Below are 19913 nucleotides of genomic sequence, written 5' to 3'. Positions count from 1 at the left end.
TGTGTTTCCTCTATTTTTTTCCTGATAAACAGAATTTGTAAACTAGTATGCATCTTAACAAAAACAACATTAAAATTATTTTGCCTCATACTTACGGTATGAGTTTCTACTGCTGTTTCTTGTTAAATATCTAGGTGCCACATGTTTGCAGATTTATGTATATGAATAGTCTGGCTAAAATCAGAGATATTTATATGTCCCATTTACATAATCATGAAGGGTAGAATTAATAAATGAGAAGAATTTAAATGAGGTATTTTTAAAGAGATAACTGTTTTATAATGACACTAGGAGCTTGGTCTTATTTCATCATAAATTAATTGTTGGTGTCTGTTTTCAGTTTCCCTGATTGTGAAAGTTCTTTATTTTATTTAGTGAATAGTTCATGGCCATGTTTGGAAAAAATATTTTGTCAACTGTGAATAAGCCTTGTTATGGTTCAAGCATTTTTTAAAATATAAGAATCCAGTTCTATCAAAAATAATTTGATGGTGTTCTCTCTTTCAGGCCTTCCTCCATCCCTTACTGAACTTCACCTTGATGGCAACAAAATCAGCAAAATTGATGCTGAAAGTCTCTCTGGACTCACCAACTTGGCAAAGTAAGAATTAATTTCTTCTTTTCACATAAAATATTAGTTGAAATTGCAATCACCACCCACACAATTATAAAACATAAGTCTGGCTTTCATGAGTATTAGAATCACTGAAATAATTAGAACTTAACAGGAAAGGCTTCTAAGGATTTGTGTACTGATTGAAGAAAACAAACATTTCATTTATTTTCCTGACAAAATTTTTCATATGTTTTCAATTAGGAGAGCTATAGGCTCAGGACAACTGTTTGATTTACAAAAAACAAACAAACAACAAAAAAAAACCCAAAAAAACCAACAAAAAAAAACCACACAAAAAAACCCACAAAACAATAGCTCAAATAAAGAAAAGCCCAAAACAAAACAAAAAAAAAAAAAAAACCCAAAAAAACCAACAAAAAAAAACCACACAAAAAAACCCACAAAACAATAGCTCAAATAAAGAAAAGCCCAAAACAAAACAAAAAGAAAAAAACCCCCAAAACCAACAACAAACAAGCAAAAAACCCAAACAAACAAACAAGAACAATTAGACTTTTTAAATTGTATCATGTTTCTTTCATTTCATGTCCATCTTTGGTTTATGCAGTTTTCTTGGAACACAGCAATGCTCATGCAGTTTGCCTGGAAAATGAGGGAAAAAGTACATGGGAACCAAAACTTCCCTCAACAGTGGTTCCTTTGTTTCTCAAGAAAGGCAAATCTGCAATGAGTCCAGGAACATGATTAAGAGAAAGAAATCATAAAATTTAATTGAAAAATTGTTACTGTTAGAGTGACTTTACTCTGCCAATCTGTGACTATGTTGTTGAATAAATTTCTGTAAGTGTAGGAAAATAAAAAGGACAATTCCCAAATAGTCTTTATACAGAATGATTTGTGAATTCATTCACATCAATAACCTGTAGCAGGGAAAAATTGTCCTTTACTACAAGTAATTTTTATAATTTAATATTAAAAAATTACTGTGGAAATGGTTTTTAAAAGGATTGACAATCAGACTTTTTACCAGTTTACTGGATTAATGGATTTTCATCTTCATCATTCTGTTTGTCATAATGAGAGTAGAAAACAGAAATCAGAGAAAGATTGCTGAGCAACAGGAGTTATGTTTATGACTATTTGTAGTTGCTTGGACAGCAGTTCAATGGAATGAAGTAATATTAGTAATATAGTAATAGTAATTAGTAATATATAGTAACCTAATACTTGTTTTGAATCTGAAAATTCCAAGATATAAAGCTTAGAAGACCTTTCCAGATTTTATAAATGAAGATATTTCATCTTATGTTTTATGTTAATATTTTATCACAGACTCAAAAAAAATTCCTGTTCTAGATTTTAATGAAAAAATAAAAATATTGTAAACATGGATTAAAGGACCATGAAGCAGTTATTATTTGTTACAGAGGCTTGGAATAGATTATACATTCTTTGGAGAAATTATGAAAAAAACTTCCAAAGCCAAAACAAGATGGTAACTACTCAGGTAGAGAGTAATTTACATTACTGGAGGTAGGGTTGTGGGGCATGGGAGCTGTCCTACAGGTGACACAGTTTTTCTGTTTTTCTCATTCACCCTTGGAAAACACCACAGGCAGCATCACATGGACAACATTGTTGGAAGTCTGCCTTAAGACATAAAGTTTTAAAAAGCAAGTGCCAGTGGAGTACTAAAAATATCTAAGCTTGGGCTGCTTCTATTGTGGTTGTTCTGTATGGAAAAAGAAGATACTCTGTTGATCATGATGTGGAAACGTGGAGCTGCTGAGAGCAGGCTCCATGTTATAAAGCACTCTCTGCCCTGTCAGGTAACCTAGGCATAGTCAGAGATGCTCTTTTGCAAAGGTGGGAAGTAAGGAAGAGCACGGAGTGCTGAACAAGGAGCACATCACAGAAAACAGACAGATGGGGAAAGGAGGGAGCTATGGAAGAGCTCTAGCCCACCACAAAGAACCCCAGCCTTTTTTTATATGTCTAAGTTTTCAGAGATATTAGGACAAGGTCAGACAACCTTGTTCATGCCTACTCAAGCTTGACAGGCTAATAGCTGCCCTAAAGCACATATAATCTTCGAGAAACAGGTAATTTTTCTGGCTGTGCTACGGAATTTTAAACTGTAAAATGTTTCATGCAAGAGCTTGATGTAGATCTATTGTTCATTCCCTTTGAATTTTCTTGCATTTTAGTATATGTACAATATTTGTCCTTTTCGTTTCTTTGTTTTCCTTGTAAAATTAATCCTAAGTCTTTCAAAAGCCTTCATTGAGTGACTCGGTGGAAAAGCAATAATCTTCTGCAAGTAAACCCAACAAAGACTTTGCTGATTACATGCAGGAATGAGTTGCAAGAGGACATTCACATTGTACATCTAATATTACCAACATTTATATTCTAATAAAACTTACTGAGATGGTCTAGCTCCATACAGTGGAAGTTGAACCAAACAAAGCGACTTTTACATTAGATATCAGGAAAAAATTTCTTTACTGAAAGGGTAGTCAGGCATTTAAACAGGCTGCCCAGGAATTGGTAGAATCAGCTTCCCGGGAAGTGTTCAAAAGGCACGTGGATGTGGCACCTGGGGACATTCACCCTGGCTTAGGGGTGAACCTAGCGGGGCTGCATTAAAATTTGGACTTGGAGGTAACAGAGGTCTTTTCCAACCTTAATAATTCTGTGATTCTAAACCCATAATGATAATAATGGTGTTGAGCATCATGAAGTGTCTTTCAAAAACATAGTGGAAATGATTCAGCAGGGATGTTGGAGAAAAAAGGTGAAAAGGTATTTGAGAATTTCTTAATTTTTGAGATATGTTTTCGATTATGCTCTTCAATCATTTAGAACACTTGGATGAGATTTACTGACATGCTGGGAAAATGCTACTTACTCACTAATAAAAAAGGAAGTAATATATCAATGTATGAAGCAATAATGATTTTTGAAATTCTTCCTTTCTTTTCCTATGGGAAGGGTGATGAAGACCATATCCTTTCCAAATCACCCTCTGTTTTACACAATAGTATTGACTGTAAGCACAACCCCAAGTGACTAAGAGTTTTTGTAAGACATTTAGAGTAGATGTAATTTCATATAATTTCATTCCTTCTGGGATTTAGGTCCACTTTGCTACAGACTCCTATAATTTCATTCTTTCCCTAAAAGACTGTGTAAAGGGACTATTTTTCTTCAATAGATTAATATGAGAGTCAGAACTGGTTTTCTTGGCACAGGTCTCCCAGGTTTGACACATCTGCAGGTCTACATATGCATGTAGAGAGCACATAATTAGATATGTGTCAAACAAGAATTTATTGCCCTCTGACAAAACATGGAGGGTTTTTATCCAATCTTTTCAAAGACATTCACTATGGGTACCCATCACTGAAGTCTATTGTAAGCATTCTGTAGAACTTCAGACTGAATTTCTATGTAGGATCCAATTCCTCAAGTTTACTAAATCTTGGTATACCCTATTCAAAAGAAAGTTCATTCTAATAACTTGCAATGAAAATTCTTCATTATCAAATTCTACCTAGGAGATGGGATACTGTGAAGTGATTTCTAACTGAAGTAAATTCATGTTGATATAAGTGGGAGCTCTCATTAAAGTCTCCTTTGTCATTTAATGGTTTGAAATCATTGCCATATTTAAATTAGAAGGATAAGACTATTTGCATTACATGTAATGCTAATTAATACTAGGAAACCTCTCAGCCATAAAGATCAATCAAGAATTTTCAGTTCTGTAATTTTATTCTAGTTTCAGGTCCTGACTTCTGAAACTGCTACAAGCCACAGAGAAATACAGGTTATTAGATAACTGTGAAGAAGACTTTCTTAAAACTCCTCCTCCATAGCAAATTATTTTAACATGAGGTTTCTTATTAACTGTATTAAATTCTCTTATTGATTAAGCTGTTAAGAAATTTCAGAGCATTTTTAACCTAGCTCTATGTAGCACACATAATTCTGAAAATTAGCCAGGTCTGTTCTGCAACAGTAGTGTAGAGAAGCAATCAACCCAAGAAAGATAGCTATGTGGGCAAGTTTAACATGTGGTTTTTTCTTTCCTCTTTTTTTTTTTTAACTTTTTCAGACTGGGTCTCAGTTTCAACAGTATTTCTTCAGTTGAGAATGGCTCTCTTAACAATGTACCTCATCTGAGGGAGCTCCACTTAAACAACAATGAACTTGTCAGAGTACCCAGTGGGCTGGGTGATCACAAATACATACAGGTAAAGTTCATCATACGGTCTCAGAGAGCAATAGTTGAAAGATTCCTAATGATATTTGTGTCTTTATGCAGTCCTGAACAGGATTGTATTCCTAACTTGATGCAAGTTTCATAAATGCTTGAATTATCAAGGAAATTGAATACAACAGGAAGACTCTTATTCTGATTTTTTTGTGGAAATGGTTATGAAGGTGTGGAGATCTGGAGATGTATATTTGTTGTCTCTGTATGACTGAAGGGCCACAAAAATATGGGATTATTTGTGTACCCTGGTTTCCTCTTTACTGAAAAACTAATTTCTAAAATAATTTAATCTCTTGATTTTTTTTTTCTACTAAGTGACATTTTGCAACCTTTCCCAATAATCTTTCCTTTGTTGTCTCACAAAATAGTACCATCAGGAGGGCAAATAGACAAAAGAGGCATTTCACATTGCCAGTATTTTTGAGGTCCTTTTGGCCAGATACCTAGAAATATTGCCTCTTGGGAACGATTTAAAATTCTCTTCACCCAGACTAAGATTTTACAGCAAAGAAAGCTCCCAAAGAATGAAGACTCCCAAATGTAAATTAGCCCCTGCATGTTCCTTGGAAAAACTCTCCAGAAGTGGTGAATCTGGAGCAAAATTATATTCATCAGATACTTAAAATTGTCATTAGTGGTTACTTTGGCTCTGAGTCCTGTATAGCTACACTTACGAGAATGAAAATATTAGAGCTGGAGAGAAACCAATTAGCATCAAATACATTCTCTGTACACAGCACATGCTCCAGAGCCACAGTGCTGTATTCAAAATTTCACATCTTTGGCACCTCTTTTGGTTACAGTACCACCAGCTGACAGTAACATTATTAGATTGCCTTGCACAGTTTGTGCACTTTCTGTAGAAATTATGTCAATTGGATGCATGCAAGGTGTTTCAAAAGGTAAACAGAGTCAAGGATTTGTTTGGCAAGAAGACATATTTGCATAATGTTGCTAAAATGCATGTGAAACATTTAATATTAAATAATTCCTGTTATTTGCCATGATAGCTCAATTTCTCACTTCAGTACTTGTATGCTTTTCAGGTGGTCTATCTTCATAACAACAAAATTGCTTCCATTGGTATCAACGACTTCTGCCCTCTTGGCTACAACACCAAAAAGGCCAGCTACTCCGGCGTGAGCCTCTTCAGCAACCCCGTGCAGTACTGGGAGATCCAGCCCTCTGCTTTCCGGTGTATCCATGAACGCTCCGCAGTACAGATTGGAAATTACAAATAGATGTCTAAAGATGGGGTTTGCTTGTGTTCCAAAGTGTCTGTCCTTATAGGCCTGTCCAAAAAACCGTTGCTAATAATTAACGTCAAATGCCATTAAACGCCAGAAACTTCACTCTAAAGTGGAGATGATCCTTTGAGGTAGAATAAATGAGACATTACAGATGTACAAGAGCGAGCATACCATCAATAAGAATTGCCCACTGTGCTTTAAACTGACTTATTTCAGCCTTCTTTTCCAGCATGCTTTCTGTGGCATTTTTCAGTTTGCTGAATGCTACAGGTTTTCAGATTCCACTGTATATGAAATTCGGAGTAAATATTTGTCATTATGATTTATTAAAAAAAAAAAAAGACAATGATTGAGGTTATTTTTATAGCCACACACAGAGAAAAATAGCAGAGGGGAAAAAAGACTCTCAAATCATCTTGAGACTTGAGAAGGTAAGAGTTACCTCCTTTAAATTTATTTCAAGCCCTGGAGGTTTAAAAATATCCACTATAAAATAATTCTGAATGTATCTATTTAGCAGAGGCAAATAAAGTTGTTGCTAATGTCATTATTTTTGAAAAAATAAAATAAATTTGTATTGTACACATAGTTTTTTAAAGTTTGCCATTCTTCTAGAGCAATGCTATTCAGAACTAGCCTAACATCATCCTAATGAATAAAATATTGAGTAGTCTGCAGTAAAAACTTGTAACCTATGTCTGGAGCTCAATGACTAAATTTCTCTAGAGCAAATCCTTCTCACCTTAGTCACAAGGGCAGTTTTTATGACTGTACTGCCTTGCAGAGTATGGTATAAGGGTTTAGTAATTGTTATCAATCCATGTATTTATCTAAACAAAAAACCATAGCAGTTCACTTTGCACTTGTTCTTCATTGTACATTTATCAGCATCCATTACTAGTTTTGGTTTTTAAAAAAGGACTTAATTTAGAAGTAGAGATATGCAGGTTCTTCTGTCCGACAAATTTGTGGAATTTAGACTATAGAAGCAAAACCATAAGTATAGAAATAGATGAAGTGAAATAACTGCTATTGTGGACATTGCTGGGACACCATTTGTAGTTGTATCTATTTAGAGTTATTTGGAGCCCTCTGTAAATTGGGATTCTTCAGCCCATACCAGTGGGTAGCAAGCACATCAAAGGTAGGCTGCACATATCTACTGTCAATCTTCAAAGCTAAACATATACTCAATAAAACCATCACCTGAAAAGAATCTTCTGCAGACTCTTAATACTCCAAAGTCAATCTCTCTAATTTGTAAAACTTATATGTCATTTATATTAAAGAATAATGTAATACAGGCAAACTCCAAAGTGTTTGTCTTTCTTCTTTTGTTTTGATAGAATAACACAAGTGTGTCAGAACTTTAAATAAGTCTTGAAAATTGAACACCTTTGGCATGGTGAGAGCTAAATTAAGAATAAGTTCTGTGAAATTCTTTTACCTCAAGGAATTTTTTCATGCCTAACTCTCATAGGTAATTTTTTAGGACCAAACAAATATAGTCTTTTTATAGCTGTCATTTATTCAGTAGAGAATAATTGGAAACAATTATGACTCACTGTAACCACTACACAGAAAAAGCATGTTTGCACTCTTCTGAGCTATCTTATTCATAGAGTTACCAATTATTTCTCTGCTTTCTGCCTGTTTTCTTCTGGATTTCACATTTTCAGAGAGTTATTTTTAAATAAAACAAACATTATATGATATCTTTCTGTCACAGGAGGGAAAACACTCCATAAAATCATCAGTTACGGTTCTCTTTTTCCTTTTGGTTCTTGGTTGGATATCGACTGTTGTGCACACAGAGACTTCATGCAGAAAACTAAGCACTGGCATTTCAAGTGATAACAAAGGCATTGTCTTAGCCTGAAAAACTCCACAGAGTTTGTATGTACATGGTTACAGAAAGAGATTCACACAAAAAATAACAACAATTACATAAAGCATCATGTAAACATATGCAAAACTCTCCATTTCTCCATCCACAGATTTAACATCTCACATACTAAGGCTTTTCTTTCAAATTAGAACAAACTTCAACAAGTCCAGAAGAAAATATCTGAGTCTGGTCCTCCTCTGTAATACCCACGATATGTCCCCTCTCAAGCTTGCTGCTAAAGCATAAGTTATTTCTCATAAAACACATTCCCTTCTAACAACCAAAGGCTGCAAAGATAGCAGGACTTTCCTGATTCCCAGTCTTCCTCAATGAAACAAAATAAGCAAATCCTGACAAGAGACCTAAGCAAGATCATGACAAATTTGAAAGGTACACACACTGTTGGTTTTCTATAAGTTGTGCAGCCACACCAATAATATTTGACTGATGGGATTCTATCCACGCACAGCATTTGCAGACTTCAAAGCAGCGGGAAGCCAAATACTTTCAAAACTGCTTTTCATATAAATAAAGAACAGATGGTTATTCCACTTAAAAACAAAACAAGAAAAGAAAAAAAAGGGAAAAAAAAGAACAAACACAAACAATCTATAAACAATTGGGTGGAAAGAAATAATAGAATTAAAGTAGAAAGCCTTTGGGCCTGCAGTGCATCCTCAAATTCTTTGTAAAGTATGAAGACATTGAACGGTCACAACTGTTGGACTCAAACACCTAAAGAATAATTAATACCCTTGTTTCCTGGTGCAGCCTAAAGCATCTTATCCCTTAGTGCCAAACAAGGGTGTGGCCATCTTTTAGTCTGGTTTCCCCTACAGTGCACCAAGTTATGGACAGATATCATATACTCAGTTGCTGATGTAGAAATGAATTTAATCCAATTTCATTTCCAGGAAAGGACCTGCTCTTAAATCCTTGGCATCAGTGTGTTTCTCTCATTTCCAAGACCATCCATTTTTTCAATTGCCTCCACAATCTATTTCTAAAATTATCTAAGCACCAGGTCTGGTAACAGGTCTTTGGCCCATAATTTGGTTTTGGGGGATTTTTTTTTGTTTGGTTTTTTTTTTTTTGTTTTTTTTTTTTTTTTTTTTTTTTTTGGGGGGGGGGGTGGGTTGGTTGGTTGGTTTTTGAGCTGCTAGTGAACCTCTCTGTTATAATGTATTTCTGCTCATGTTAGCTATTTTTAAAAACAGAGAACATTTTCTACCTCACACTCACTCGTGTCAAAAATAGGAAAAAGCTGAAAAATTGTGTTTGTTCAAAGCAAGCATTAACTTAATGTATTTCTAATATCATATGCAAAATAACTAAAAAAGATTACAGACCTTCTCATCCCACCACTACTCTGAAGTGCCATCTAGTGTCACTGAGGGACAGTAACAAAGTTACTGTTAACTAGAGAAAACCAGAAGGAAAAAGGTTTATGAAGCTTTATGAGAAGAGGGCACTCAAATTCACCTACTCTTTTGTTTTGGTTTTCTCTTTTTATTAAGTCAGAGGTGCAGAGATGTGAAATCAATAGTCTTTTTGTACACCTTCAATCAAATACATTTGCTTTGAACAAGGATGGATTTGTGCTCATTTTCTCTGTATACACACATTGCTCTGAAGTCAGTTTTTCTTCAGAGATTTTCCTACATCTGTGTTTTCTGGCTTGTGGGTTTTTTTTTTTTTTTTGTTGTTGTTGTTTTGTTTTTTTTTCTGAAGAGTTTTTTTTTTTTTTTTTGTTTGGTTGGTTTTTTTTTGGGTTTTTTTGTTTTTTTTTTTCTGAAGAGTTTCCCTAATTCCCTAATTTAGCTGAAAGTATTTCATTCGAGAAACAGGAAAATAAATGAAAGAGTAATGTCTGTGAAAATTTGCAGAGAACTGAAGGGGAAATATGGCTGTGAGACAGAGGTTCGATATCAACTGCCTCATCTTCGAAATGAAATTGTAAAATTAAAAACAGTTGATAATTTTTAGCATAAAACATTATCTGAACAATGCTCCAGCAGCTCCATCTGCAAAAGAACAGTTTCTGTGGATGTCCTGAAAAGGCACAAAAACTGTTTAGCTGTTTGGATTACACTCAACACAAACACTCAAACAGCTAGACTCATCAATGGCTGCATTTTTAGTGACACAAACCAGCCTTTGGCCTCCTGCCCTGCTTCCTGCTCTGGACGTTCAGGGCTGTTACTGTGCCATAAGTGCATAAGAGGATCAGTCTGGATACAGGCATTGCTGAAGGCTGTTTACCCTGCCTGTTAAACACCACACTTTCCTTTCTGAGATTTAAAGAAGTGGTTTCTTCATAACTGCTTTGTCAGCCAGTTTTCTTTCTCAGTGTGTACATTATGCTGCTTGAAAGCTTTGGAGATTACCTCTATGTGGGTGTCTTAAGTCAGCAGACCAGAAGAATGTTAATGCTCTGTTACTGCCTGCTTGAGTTGGACTTAATTCAGCAGGAGAAAGAATGGAAAAAAACTATGAGAAATTTTATTGTTCTAATTATATATTTATTTATGTATTTCACACAACTTTTCACACTACAGCAGAAAACTAATAACAAAATTACAACAGTGTGATGAGAAGCAATGATGGTTGTGTTTCTATATCCATGTGTATTTCTGCAGCATGAAAGAAGTGAAGAAGCTTTTGAAAAGCAGCAATAATTGTAGGCCTTGCATCTGCAAACACTTACCCACAAGAATAGTTCTAATAGTTTCACTCAGAGGAGCTTAAAAAATACAGATGGGCATCGATTTTGAAGGTAAACTAAAAAAAAACAAAAACAAAAAGCTGTCAACTCTTTAAATACAAATGGTTGTTTTAAAACAAAAAAAAAAAAAAATCCTGAACTGTCTAAAACACCTCAATCCAGGAAATTTTCATGCCAGGAAATGTCCCAGGTATTTTCTTTGGCTCACTCCCAGAAAGAGAGAAGGTGAATACTTGAAAATAATGATTTCTAGTCATAAATGGCATGATATTTTGTTTAGATGCACACATAATAATTCATAGATTATGTTGTTCCTAGGTTTTGGCAGAAAGGAGAGTAGAATGTACTGCTTTATTCTGGATATTCCCTGGATGAAAAATAGAATGCACCCTCAGAAATTTCGCTGATGATACAAAACTGGGGAGGGGGCTGTTGGCTGATCAGCTGAGGGCCGTGCTGCCATTGAGTGGGACCCTGATAGAGTGGAGAATTGGGCAGAGAGAAACCAGTGAGGTTCAACAAGGGCAAGTTCAGGGTTGTGGACATGGGGAAGAATAGCTCAAAGTGCCAGCACAGACTGGGGGCTGACCTGCTAGAGAACAGCTCTGCAAGGACGGGCCTGGGAGCGCCGGTGGGTGCCAAGCTGCCCATGAGCCAGCAGCGCCCTTGTGGCCAGGAGGGTCAGTGGTACCCTGGGGTGCATTGGGAAGAGTGTGGCCAGCAGGCTGAGGGAGATGATCCTGCCCCTCTGCTCAGCCCTGGTGAGGCCAGTCCTGGTGCTGTGTCCAGTTTTGGGCTTCTCAGGACAAGAAAGAATAGGACCTGCTGGAGAAGGTCCAGTGGTGGTCTACAAAGGAGATTAAGGGGCTGGAGCATATAAGTCTTCTCTTATAAGGAGAAACTGGGCATGCTGGGCCTCTTTAGTCTGGAGAGAAGACTGAGAGGGGGTCTCACCAACACCTTAAATATCTCAAAGGTGGGTATCAAGAGGATGGTGCCAGACTATTTTCCGTGGTGCCCAGTGACAGGATGAGCAGCAGTGGCCATAAATTAAACTACTATAAGTTTCATCTCAACATGAGGAAGAACTTTACACTGAGGGTGGCAGAGCACTAGAACTGTGGCAGAGCACAGAGCCCAGTGAGGTTGTGGGGTCTCCCTTTCTGGACACATTCAAGAGCTGCCTGGACAAGTTCCTGGCAACATGCTCTAAGTCACCTTGGCAACTCTCAAGGTCCCTTCCAATTGTGATTCTGTACAAATTATTACAATTTACAAAACTTTCTACATTCATATTTAACGTGAAATCAAGCAAATATTTTCCAACTCTTTATGTTATTGTCTAACCAGCATTGGAGTATATATTTTGTGACAGATCATACTTACTACTTTTATTCATTTTCAAGTAGTGTATTAAATCACATATTATATTTGAATAAAAAAGCCTTAAGAATTTTGTTGCTATTTTTGAAACTACAAGTTTATACAAGTTACATTATTGTTTCCAGATGAAGACTTAAATTGAGATTAATTAGGCTAGTCCTGCTCTACAGAGTAATTTTTTAAAGTGTTCGAATCCCAAAAGTCATGGAAAATAGGGACCATGTGTCTGCTACTAAGTGCATGTTAGAAAACCCTTTCAATGGGAAAAGCTCAGAACCAATTAAAGTAATCATGTAGCATTCTGATGCTGAATCCTTTAATCTTTTAATTTCAAAGTATTGAATCTTTGCAGGAATCAAAAGCTTGCAAAGAATAAACCAAATTCCAGAGTGTAGAAAAAATAAGATGTATAAAATAATCTCAACAAAAAAGACAGAATAATTCTAACTACTGCTTGCCTATGCTAGAAACTCCAGACAACTGAAATGCTTCAAAAGCATTTCATATTGCCTTCTGAGAATAAACCTCCAGAGGTTTGTCCATACACATCATTCTAACATGGAAGGGAAACATGGATACATTGCAATGAATTCTTGAAAGAAAGCACTGACTTTGAAGTGTTGGCTAACAGAGAGTGATTGAGAGATCCTAAACCTCCAGTGACTTAATATTCCATCATGCCATCAAGAAAATGACGCAAAAAGATTAGCCTTTTTGCTATATTTTAGATATCTATCCTTTAATGCTTATTTTCAGCACCAAATTCTTTAAAGACATGCCAATCTTTTATATACAGGAGATCCTTTGCATGTGTAGATTACAGAGAGATAGAGAAGACTGTGTGAATTTCTCTTTAACAGATACAGATAATTGGATTGTTATGGAAAAACTTAAATGTATTAGCTCTTTACTGCTGTCAAAGGACTAAATTATAACAAAGTGGTAATATTCCCTTTGAACTGCCTTGTTAGAATTCTGACACACAGTATTGTCATGTTTCTTACATCTTAGACAGTTGGAATGGTTTCACACTACAAAAAAAAAAATGCAACAGCACAAGGATTTTAGATTATTCAGCAGAGCTGGGAAAGAAATAGCATTAATATGAATTGAAGAAGACATGTTCCATTTACCAACGCTCTGTCCTACAGAGGAGGAAGCTGAGGATGCCTCCAGCCCAGCTCCACCTTCCCTCACATTTCAAGTGAGGAAGTTGAGATAAAAGAGCTTTCCAGACCCTTGGTTACCTCATGGACAGCTTCTGGGCTGGTATGAGAGCATGTAGTACATGAACACATGTGAACTTCAGGAGGATCAAAGCAATCCCAGCATTGGTACAGACTGGGTGATGAATAGTCTGAGACCAGCCCTGCAGAGAAGAATTTTGGGATATTGGTGGATGAATACTTGGATATTAACTAGCAGTGTGCATTGTGGCCTAGAAAGCAAAACATATCCTGGGCTGCATCAAAAGCAGCATGGCCTCCAGGGAATCCAGGGAGCTGGGTTCTGCTCCTCTTCATGTTCCTGAAAAACCCACCTGCAGTTATGCTTACAGTGCTGGGCTCCTCAGAACAGGAAAGAGCTGATGGAGTGAGACTAGAGGAGAGCCAAAAGAAGGGTCAGAGGGCTGAGGCACCTCTCCTGCAAAGAAACTCTGAGAGAATTGGAATTTTTCTGGTGGAAAAAAAGGCTAAAGAGTGACATGATTGCAGCCTTTCACTCATATAAAGAAGGCTTATAAGAAAGACAAAGGCTTTTTCCCACAGCCTGTAGTGACAGGATAAGGTGGAAAGATTTTAAGCCGAAAGATGGTAGAATTAGGTTGGACATGAGGAAGATTTACTTTAAATTAAGGTTGGTGAGGTACTGGAACAGGTTGCTGAGAGAAGCTGTGGCTGTCTTGTCATTGGCAGCATTCAAATCCAGATAGGATTGGATTTTGGTCAAGCTGGCCTCATGGAAGGTGTTGCAGGGAGGTTGGACTACATGATCTCTAAAGGTGCCTTCCAAACCAAACCATTCTGTGATTCCAAATACAATATCTCAGGACCCTGAGCACACCAGTAGGCTCTTGCTGGCATGATCACCTCTTCCACAGCCTCTGTCCACCTAGACTTCTACCACTCATTATCCAAGAGCTACATTTAAGTTCGATTCCTTGTCTTTTCCCTGAGCTTACGGCTAGGTTTCAGAGGAGAGAGCAGCTGTGCCGGAGAAGGCAAGCTGGGAGCCAGCAGTCACACAAGGCAGGGCAGCAGCCTCAGGATTGAGGTAACAGGGCCACAGCACCCATGAAGCACAGCAAAGATGTTTGGGTGACTGCAACCACGGTGGGGCAGCCATCCAGCAACAGATGTCCACTGACAGGGCAGGCTTAAGGTCAAGCTCAGACTGCAAGTCAATAAAATAATGCCAGGTACAGAACTAGGAACAGTGTACCTAGAGCAGAGCTAGGACTGGGATTCAGCTGGAATACAGCTGCTGGACAATGGGTGGAGGCAGTGTGCCTGGAGAATGTTGAAGAAGGTAGAGAAAAATCTACATCACCTGAGTTAATTAGGAACTCAAACCCTGTTCTCCAAAGCCTTGGAAGGCACTTCTCTAAAAATATTTTGATATATGTGACAAGTCATTAGCAGTGGCTTTCAGAAGAAGGACTTCCTGCTAATTAGTAAAGCAAACACCTTCTTCCCTTCACCAAGCTTTGAATCAAAATGTTGTGGGCTATCACCTGCACATCTATTCCCTACTTGCTTGAAAGAACAACCCCCATGTGGGCCCCCTGGAAAAGTAACCATTCTGAGACAACACATATCTGATGGATCTCAGGGTTATTCAATTTTGGCTGTGTAAAAAGGTCCATAATAACAGCAAGGATTTAACTGCTAAAACATGGTGTAAAACCCCTCCCTTTATGAGTGAAGTTATTAGAAATACATGATCCTAGGTCTCATTCTATTTTCATGAAATTGAATAGGAGCAATGGGTTTGCTACACCACAACTGAGTAGTCATATTATCTGTGTCTATCTAGAAGCCATCTATGAGTTAAGAAAATCTAAATTATAGTGTTCCTCACCGGTACTGCTGTGGCTAAATTTGTGTCAGCAGTTTTATGTGTAAACAGCTTTTCCACTTAAATATTATTCCTCTGCTAAATCTTGGAATCAGATCTTGTTTGTCAAGCATATATTTTTCATCTTTGAAAATTAAAAATAGTTCATATTATCTTCTTCAAAATTTCAGTGTAAGGCAAAATTATATATAAATACAAGCACACACATGCAAACACACATAAATGTTGAGAAAATGGAGAAAATAATGAAATTATAATCTGATAAAATTCAAATTGTGGATCAGGGCATGTCAGCAAACCTTAGGAACTGAATGTCTACTTTCTTATTGATGGCTTAGGTTATATTCTAGAGTCTAAAGCTACATTTATGGCATTAAGTGAAATCATTCTATTTTCGAAGCCTGGAACATGATTTAGTCTCATCTTTTTTGTAAGGCTTTCTTGCCTCATGAAACACAGTGGCTTAATTTAAGCTCTGTGTTGGGAGTGATAAATCCTAAACCCTGGCTAGGAATTGTTCAGGCTAGAATCAGGCAAAAATACTGCAAAGAATAACTTGCCATTGTCAGGGACATTATTTACAGTGTAGGTAAAGCCTAAAGAAGAGTGAAGTCATCAATTTCCTTTTATACAACAATTTTTTTTTTTTGGATCATTAATATTTTTCTTTTACCTACCCAAATATTGAAAATGCTGTTAATCTGCCTGTTATCTGAATGCTTTCCTTACCTTTCCTTAGTCAGTTGTAATGCTTTCTGCAATCCTTCATGGTAAAGTTTATCTCTGGGTTTTTTATATCTTTGAACAGCTGATAATATGGCATTCTGATCTGACTGAGACTTGGGAACAGTTACAGGATTTGATTGCAGTACTTTACTTTCCATACCCACAGCCCAAAAACCATTGCAATCCAGTTGAGAAGAGAGAAGGGAAGGCATTTCCTCTAAGTTAACTTTCTATCACTATTCCAAAAGACACAGTGTTTTTCAAAATGCTATTCTGTTTTGTAGCATAATGTAGTTATGTACTAATATATATATATATATATATATATATATGAATTAAAATTTCATGAAAGTGTTAAAAGGTCTATTGGGAAGCTAAAGGGGCAGATGTTGATTCCAGTTTTTGGTACAATTCAGTTTACCATTTAACAAACAGACACTAATTTATAAAAATATACAGATACTAAATTATCCAATACAATAACTAGGTGTTTGCTGAAGTCCAAAAAAATACCAGATGAAGAAAAAAGAATTAGTCTAAGTAGACAGAGATCTGAAATCTATGGAAGATGAACAAGTTTAATTGAGAAATGTTGTATTCTCCTTAAAACATTGCAGGATGAGGGAATGGTGCAGCTGGACCATTTTTGAGTTGGATGGAGATCAGCTTAGACCTTAAGCACATTTGTGCTCATTCAAAATAAGTTTATGAACACCCATGACACAAAATGTCTTAAATAGTTTCTCTCCTTTCCAATGTATGCAACTGATACAGTTATATATGAAAATGTTTGCTTGACTGAAAAAAAGAAAACTGATCAGTGAGGCCTCAGGTGATGGTCTAATGGAGTCAGAAAACTGTCTTCTAAGTTTTTATTTGACCTTTCAGAGAATTGCTTATTTTAGCTTTTTTTACTATTGTGATTTCTAGAGGTGGTAAGAAAATGGAAAATACCTGTGGGTCATGACTGCTTCCAGTCTTGTACATGCCATTTTGCTTGGCTCTATTTTTGTGACATTTCATTGCAGATATTCTGCTGAATACACAGCTAAGAGAAGACTATGGAGGAAATCGTTGGAGACTACTATTCAGACAGTTTATACAAAGTGAGGCTATTACTTAGGAGACTGATTATTTCCTGGACTGGAGCTCCAAGGGCACAATTTAGGCTCTAAAAGATAAGTGCCTATTATCATTCCGGATTGTTTATATGTGCCTGGCATCGTGCTGCTACTTCAGGACAGGACAGGCCTCCTCAGAATCCTGAATCACAGCAGCCAGACCCCCTTGGCTGTGCTGTGCAGCCCAGGGCATGTCAGAGAGCAGTTAGATGTCCTTGCACTAGCTGACTGAAACCCCTTGAGCACAGAAAACTGCCTAAATGCAGATGTCTTGCTATTAAGCACTGGGAAGCTCTTTGCTTTGCCCTCAGCTGCCATTTGAAAAGGGCACGAGTGTTAAAGTCCTCTTGCATAATCTATAAAGGTCAGCTGGACACCTGAGAGCCTCTCACATAATACTGGATGCTTACTTTTAGGTAAGTGAATACTGTTACAGTGTCTGTGTTGGGCAAGTGAATCACTCCCCAGGCTCCAGAACTGTTCATTGCATCCCCACTGATCTTGAGCAGTGCCTGGACTCTTATCACATGTGTAGACACCTGTGTTTGCTGTCTCAGAACCAAAATGTCAGATACATCACATACCTGACACTGTTTATAATAGATAGATAGATATAGGTAGATAGACTCCACTTCTCTGAAAGATGCAGACTTAGTGAGATATAAGGTGGAGTAACTAAAAAAAAAAAGCTTTTCAAATGAGAAATTTGATTTTTGAAAGATGCAGACTTAGTGAGATATAAGGTGGAGTAACTAAAAAAAAAATAGCTTTTCGAATGGGAAATTTGATTTCGTGAGATGCTTTTAGCAGTGCCATGTAGCCACTTAGTAAAGTATTAGTAGAATTTCTCAACACTGCACAATTCTTAAGACAAAAGGTATTTTTTACAGCATGGGGTTAATCCACTCTGGATCTCCTGATAAAAATAAAGACAATTAAATCACTGGATTGGAATCTGTGGTTGCCAAAGCTGACCATTTAATATGGCCAAAAGCATATTTCCAGCCAGTCTTTCAGAGCAGCTCAATGTCTCCAAACAGGAAAAGGATGAACAAATTTGTCTGGAAGGAAAAAATTTGTAAGAAAAATAAAAATACCTCTTCATATACCTCTTGTTTCTTGACATAACACCCCAAAAAGGCCAGTTTTAACCGTAACTTGCTTTATTTCTTGATAAGTAAAATGTAAGTAGAAAGGAAAAAATCATGAGACATGAAGAAAAAAAGTTCAAATTAAATAATAGTGTCCCTGTACATACTATTAATAAGGAAAAAAATAAAACAGTTGCACTGAATATGTCAGTGACAGATCTACAGTAGCGTGGCAGAAGATAGTTGGAAGAAGATGGAGATTTTGATGAGGAAAAGAAATTCTAGTAATATTATCTACAATAGTAGATATTACTATTATCTATAATAGTAGATATTAATATTGTACTCTTACTATACATATATAATAGGTATGTACAATAGTAGATATTACTATTATCTATAATAGTAGATATTGTACTCCTACTATACATAAATAATAGGTATATCTATCTTTAGTACAGCTAAACAGACACAAACCAATGGTTAGTAATGGAATATGAATAAAAATAATAATTGTTGGCTGCATTTGGAAAGGAATAGATCAGCTTTTCTAGACTGATGCACTTTTATTATATCATGGTCTTTATAAAGGAAAAAACCCACAAAAATGTTTGATAGTGAGAAATATTTTTAGATTTGGTTGTCACAAAAGTCTGTACTTAAACATCTCAGGAAGACATGTAAGAATTGTTTGGTTCATTTACAGTCCATTTTCATGAAGCTGGGAATACCAGAACACTGATGTGGTGTTGCTGTTCATGGATTTTAAATAGGTAAATGCTGTCTTTACCTCAAGGCAATTATCTGCCACCGGTCCTAGGGAAAATAATGCAAAAATCTCATACAGCATTCAGGGGGGAATGAACTAAGTGATAGCTACTGTCACAATAGATACTAATAGGTAGCCACTGATATAATAGGTATTATCTATCAAACTTTACTTGCTGATGAGGTTTTAATTTTGTTAAAAGCATCTTCTGTAGTTTCAGTAGATTTGTCCAAGGTGCTTCATTTTAGAAATGACAATGGGCAATATTTTTAAAAGCTGCATGTTAAGAGGCTCCCAAAACTGTCCCACCATCATGGCAAAGATAATTTACGACTTAGTGGATCTGTTTAAGTCCAGGGTCTCATAATAGCAGAAGGCCAAATGCTATATTCTCATTGTACAGCAGAATCCAGATGACTTAACATCTCTTCTGACCTTAATCTGTAGTGATCTGAATGCAAACAAACATTTATAAAGCTTAGATTCTGGGAAGGTGTTGCAATGATTGCAATGAATGCAATGAATGCAATGAATGCAATGATTTTCAAAGCAGGTCTGTGTTGGTACAACATAGCATATACAAATAATAGATGGTGAACTAACCAAGTTGGCCAAGTCCAACTCTTCCTTTTCCATAAATTTTCTGTACTGTTTACAATACAGAAATACAGAGTAACCACAACTTACAAATTTAACAGCTCCTTGAGATACTCTTGGATTCCTTACATTAAGAATCATTTGAATTGTCTCGTGCTCCAAGGCCACCCAATTTTTTTTATACATGGATCGACAGATTTTAAATGCTATGACAAAACATACAGGATATATTAAGGAGTCTGGTTTAAAAACAGACTCTTGCCTTCATGTTTAATCCTCACCAAAAAAAAAGCTTTGATCAGATTTTGGATCAACTCAAAGAAATTTTGTTGTTGACCATTTGAATCAAATCAAAAACAGTCTGGAAAGCAACATAGAGGAGGATAACAGTAGTAGAAGACAGACACTGTCAAGTTTGAAGCAAAA

The 19913-nt window shown here is 36.4% G+C and overlaps 1 protein-coding gene across 1 annotated transcript in view; it reads left to right on the top strand.

The window, feature by feature from the left end:
* DCN (decorin) overlaps positions 1 to 7418 on the top strand; it is a 38134-nt gene extending 30716 nt beyond the window's left edge. Inside the window, exons 6-8 of the mRNA XM_039704072.1 lie at positions 508 to 601; positions 4698 to 4836; positions 5906 to 7418. Of these exons, the coding sequence (XP_039560006.1) occupies positions 508 to 601; positions 4698 to 4836; positions 5906 to 6100 (428 nt within the window). The 3' untranslated portion in view covers positions 6101 to 7418. The remainder of the gene's footprint in view (positions 1 to 507; positions 602 to 4697; positions 4837 to 5905) is intronic.
* The last annotated feature ends 12495 nt before the right edge of the window (positions 7419 to 19913 follow it).

This window comes from Passer montanus, unplaced genomic scaffold, assembly GCF_014805655.1.
Source record: "Passer montanus isolate IOZ18808 unplaced genomic scaffold, ASM1480565v1 scaffold17, whole genome shotgun sequence".
Classification (NCBI taxonomy): domain Eukaryota; kingdom Metazoa; phylum Chordata; class Aves; order Passeriformes; family Passeridae; genus Passer; species Passer montanus.
Note: the sequence above shows the minus strand (reverse complement) of the source record. Positions and strands in the feature narration are given on the sequence as shown.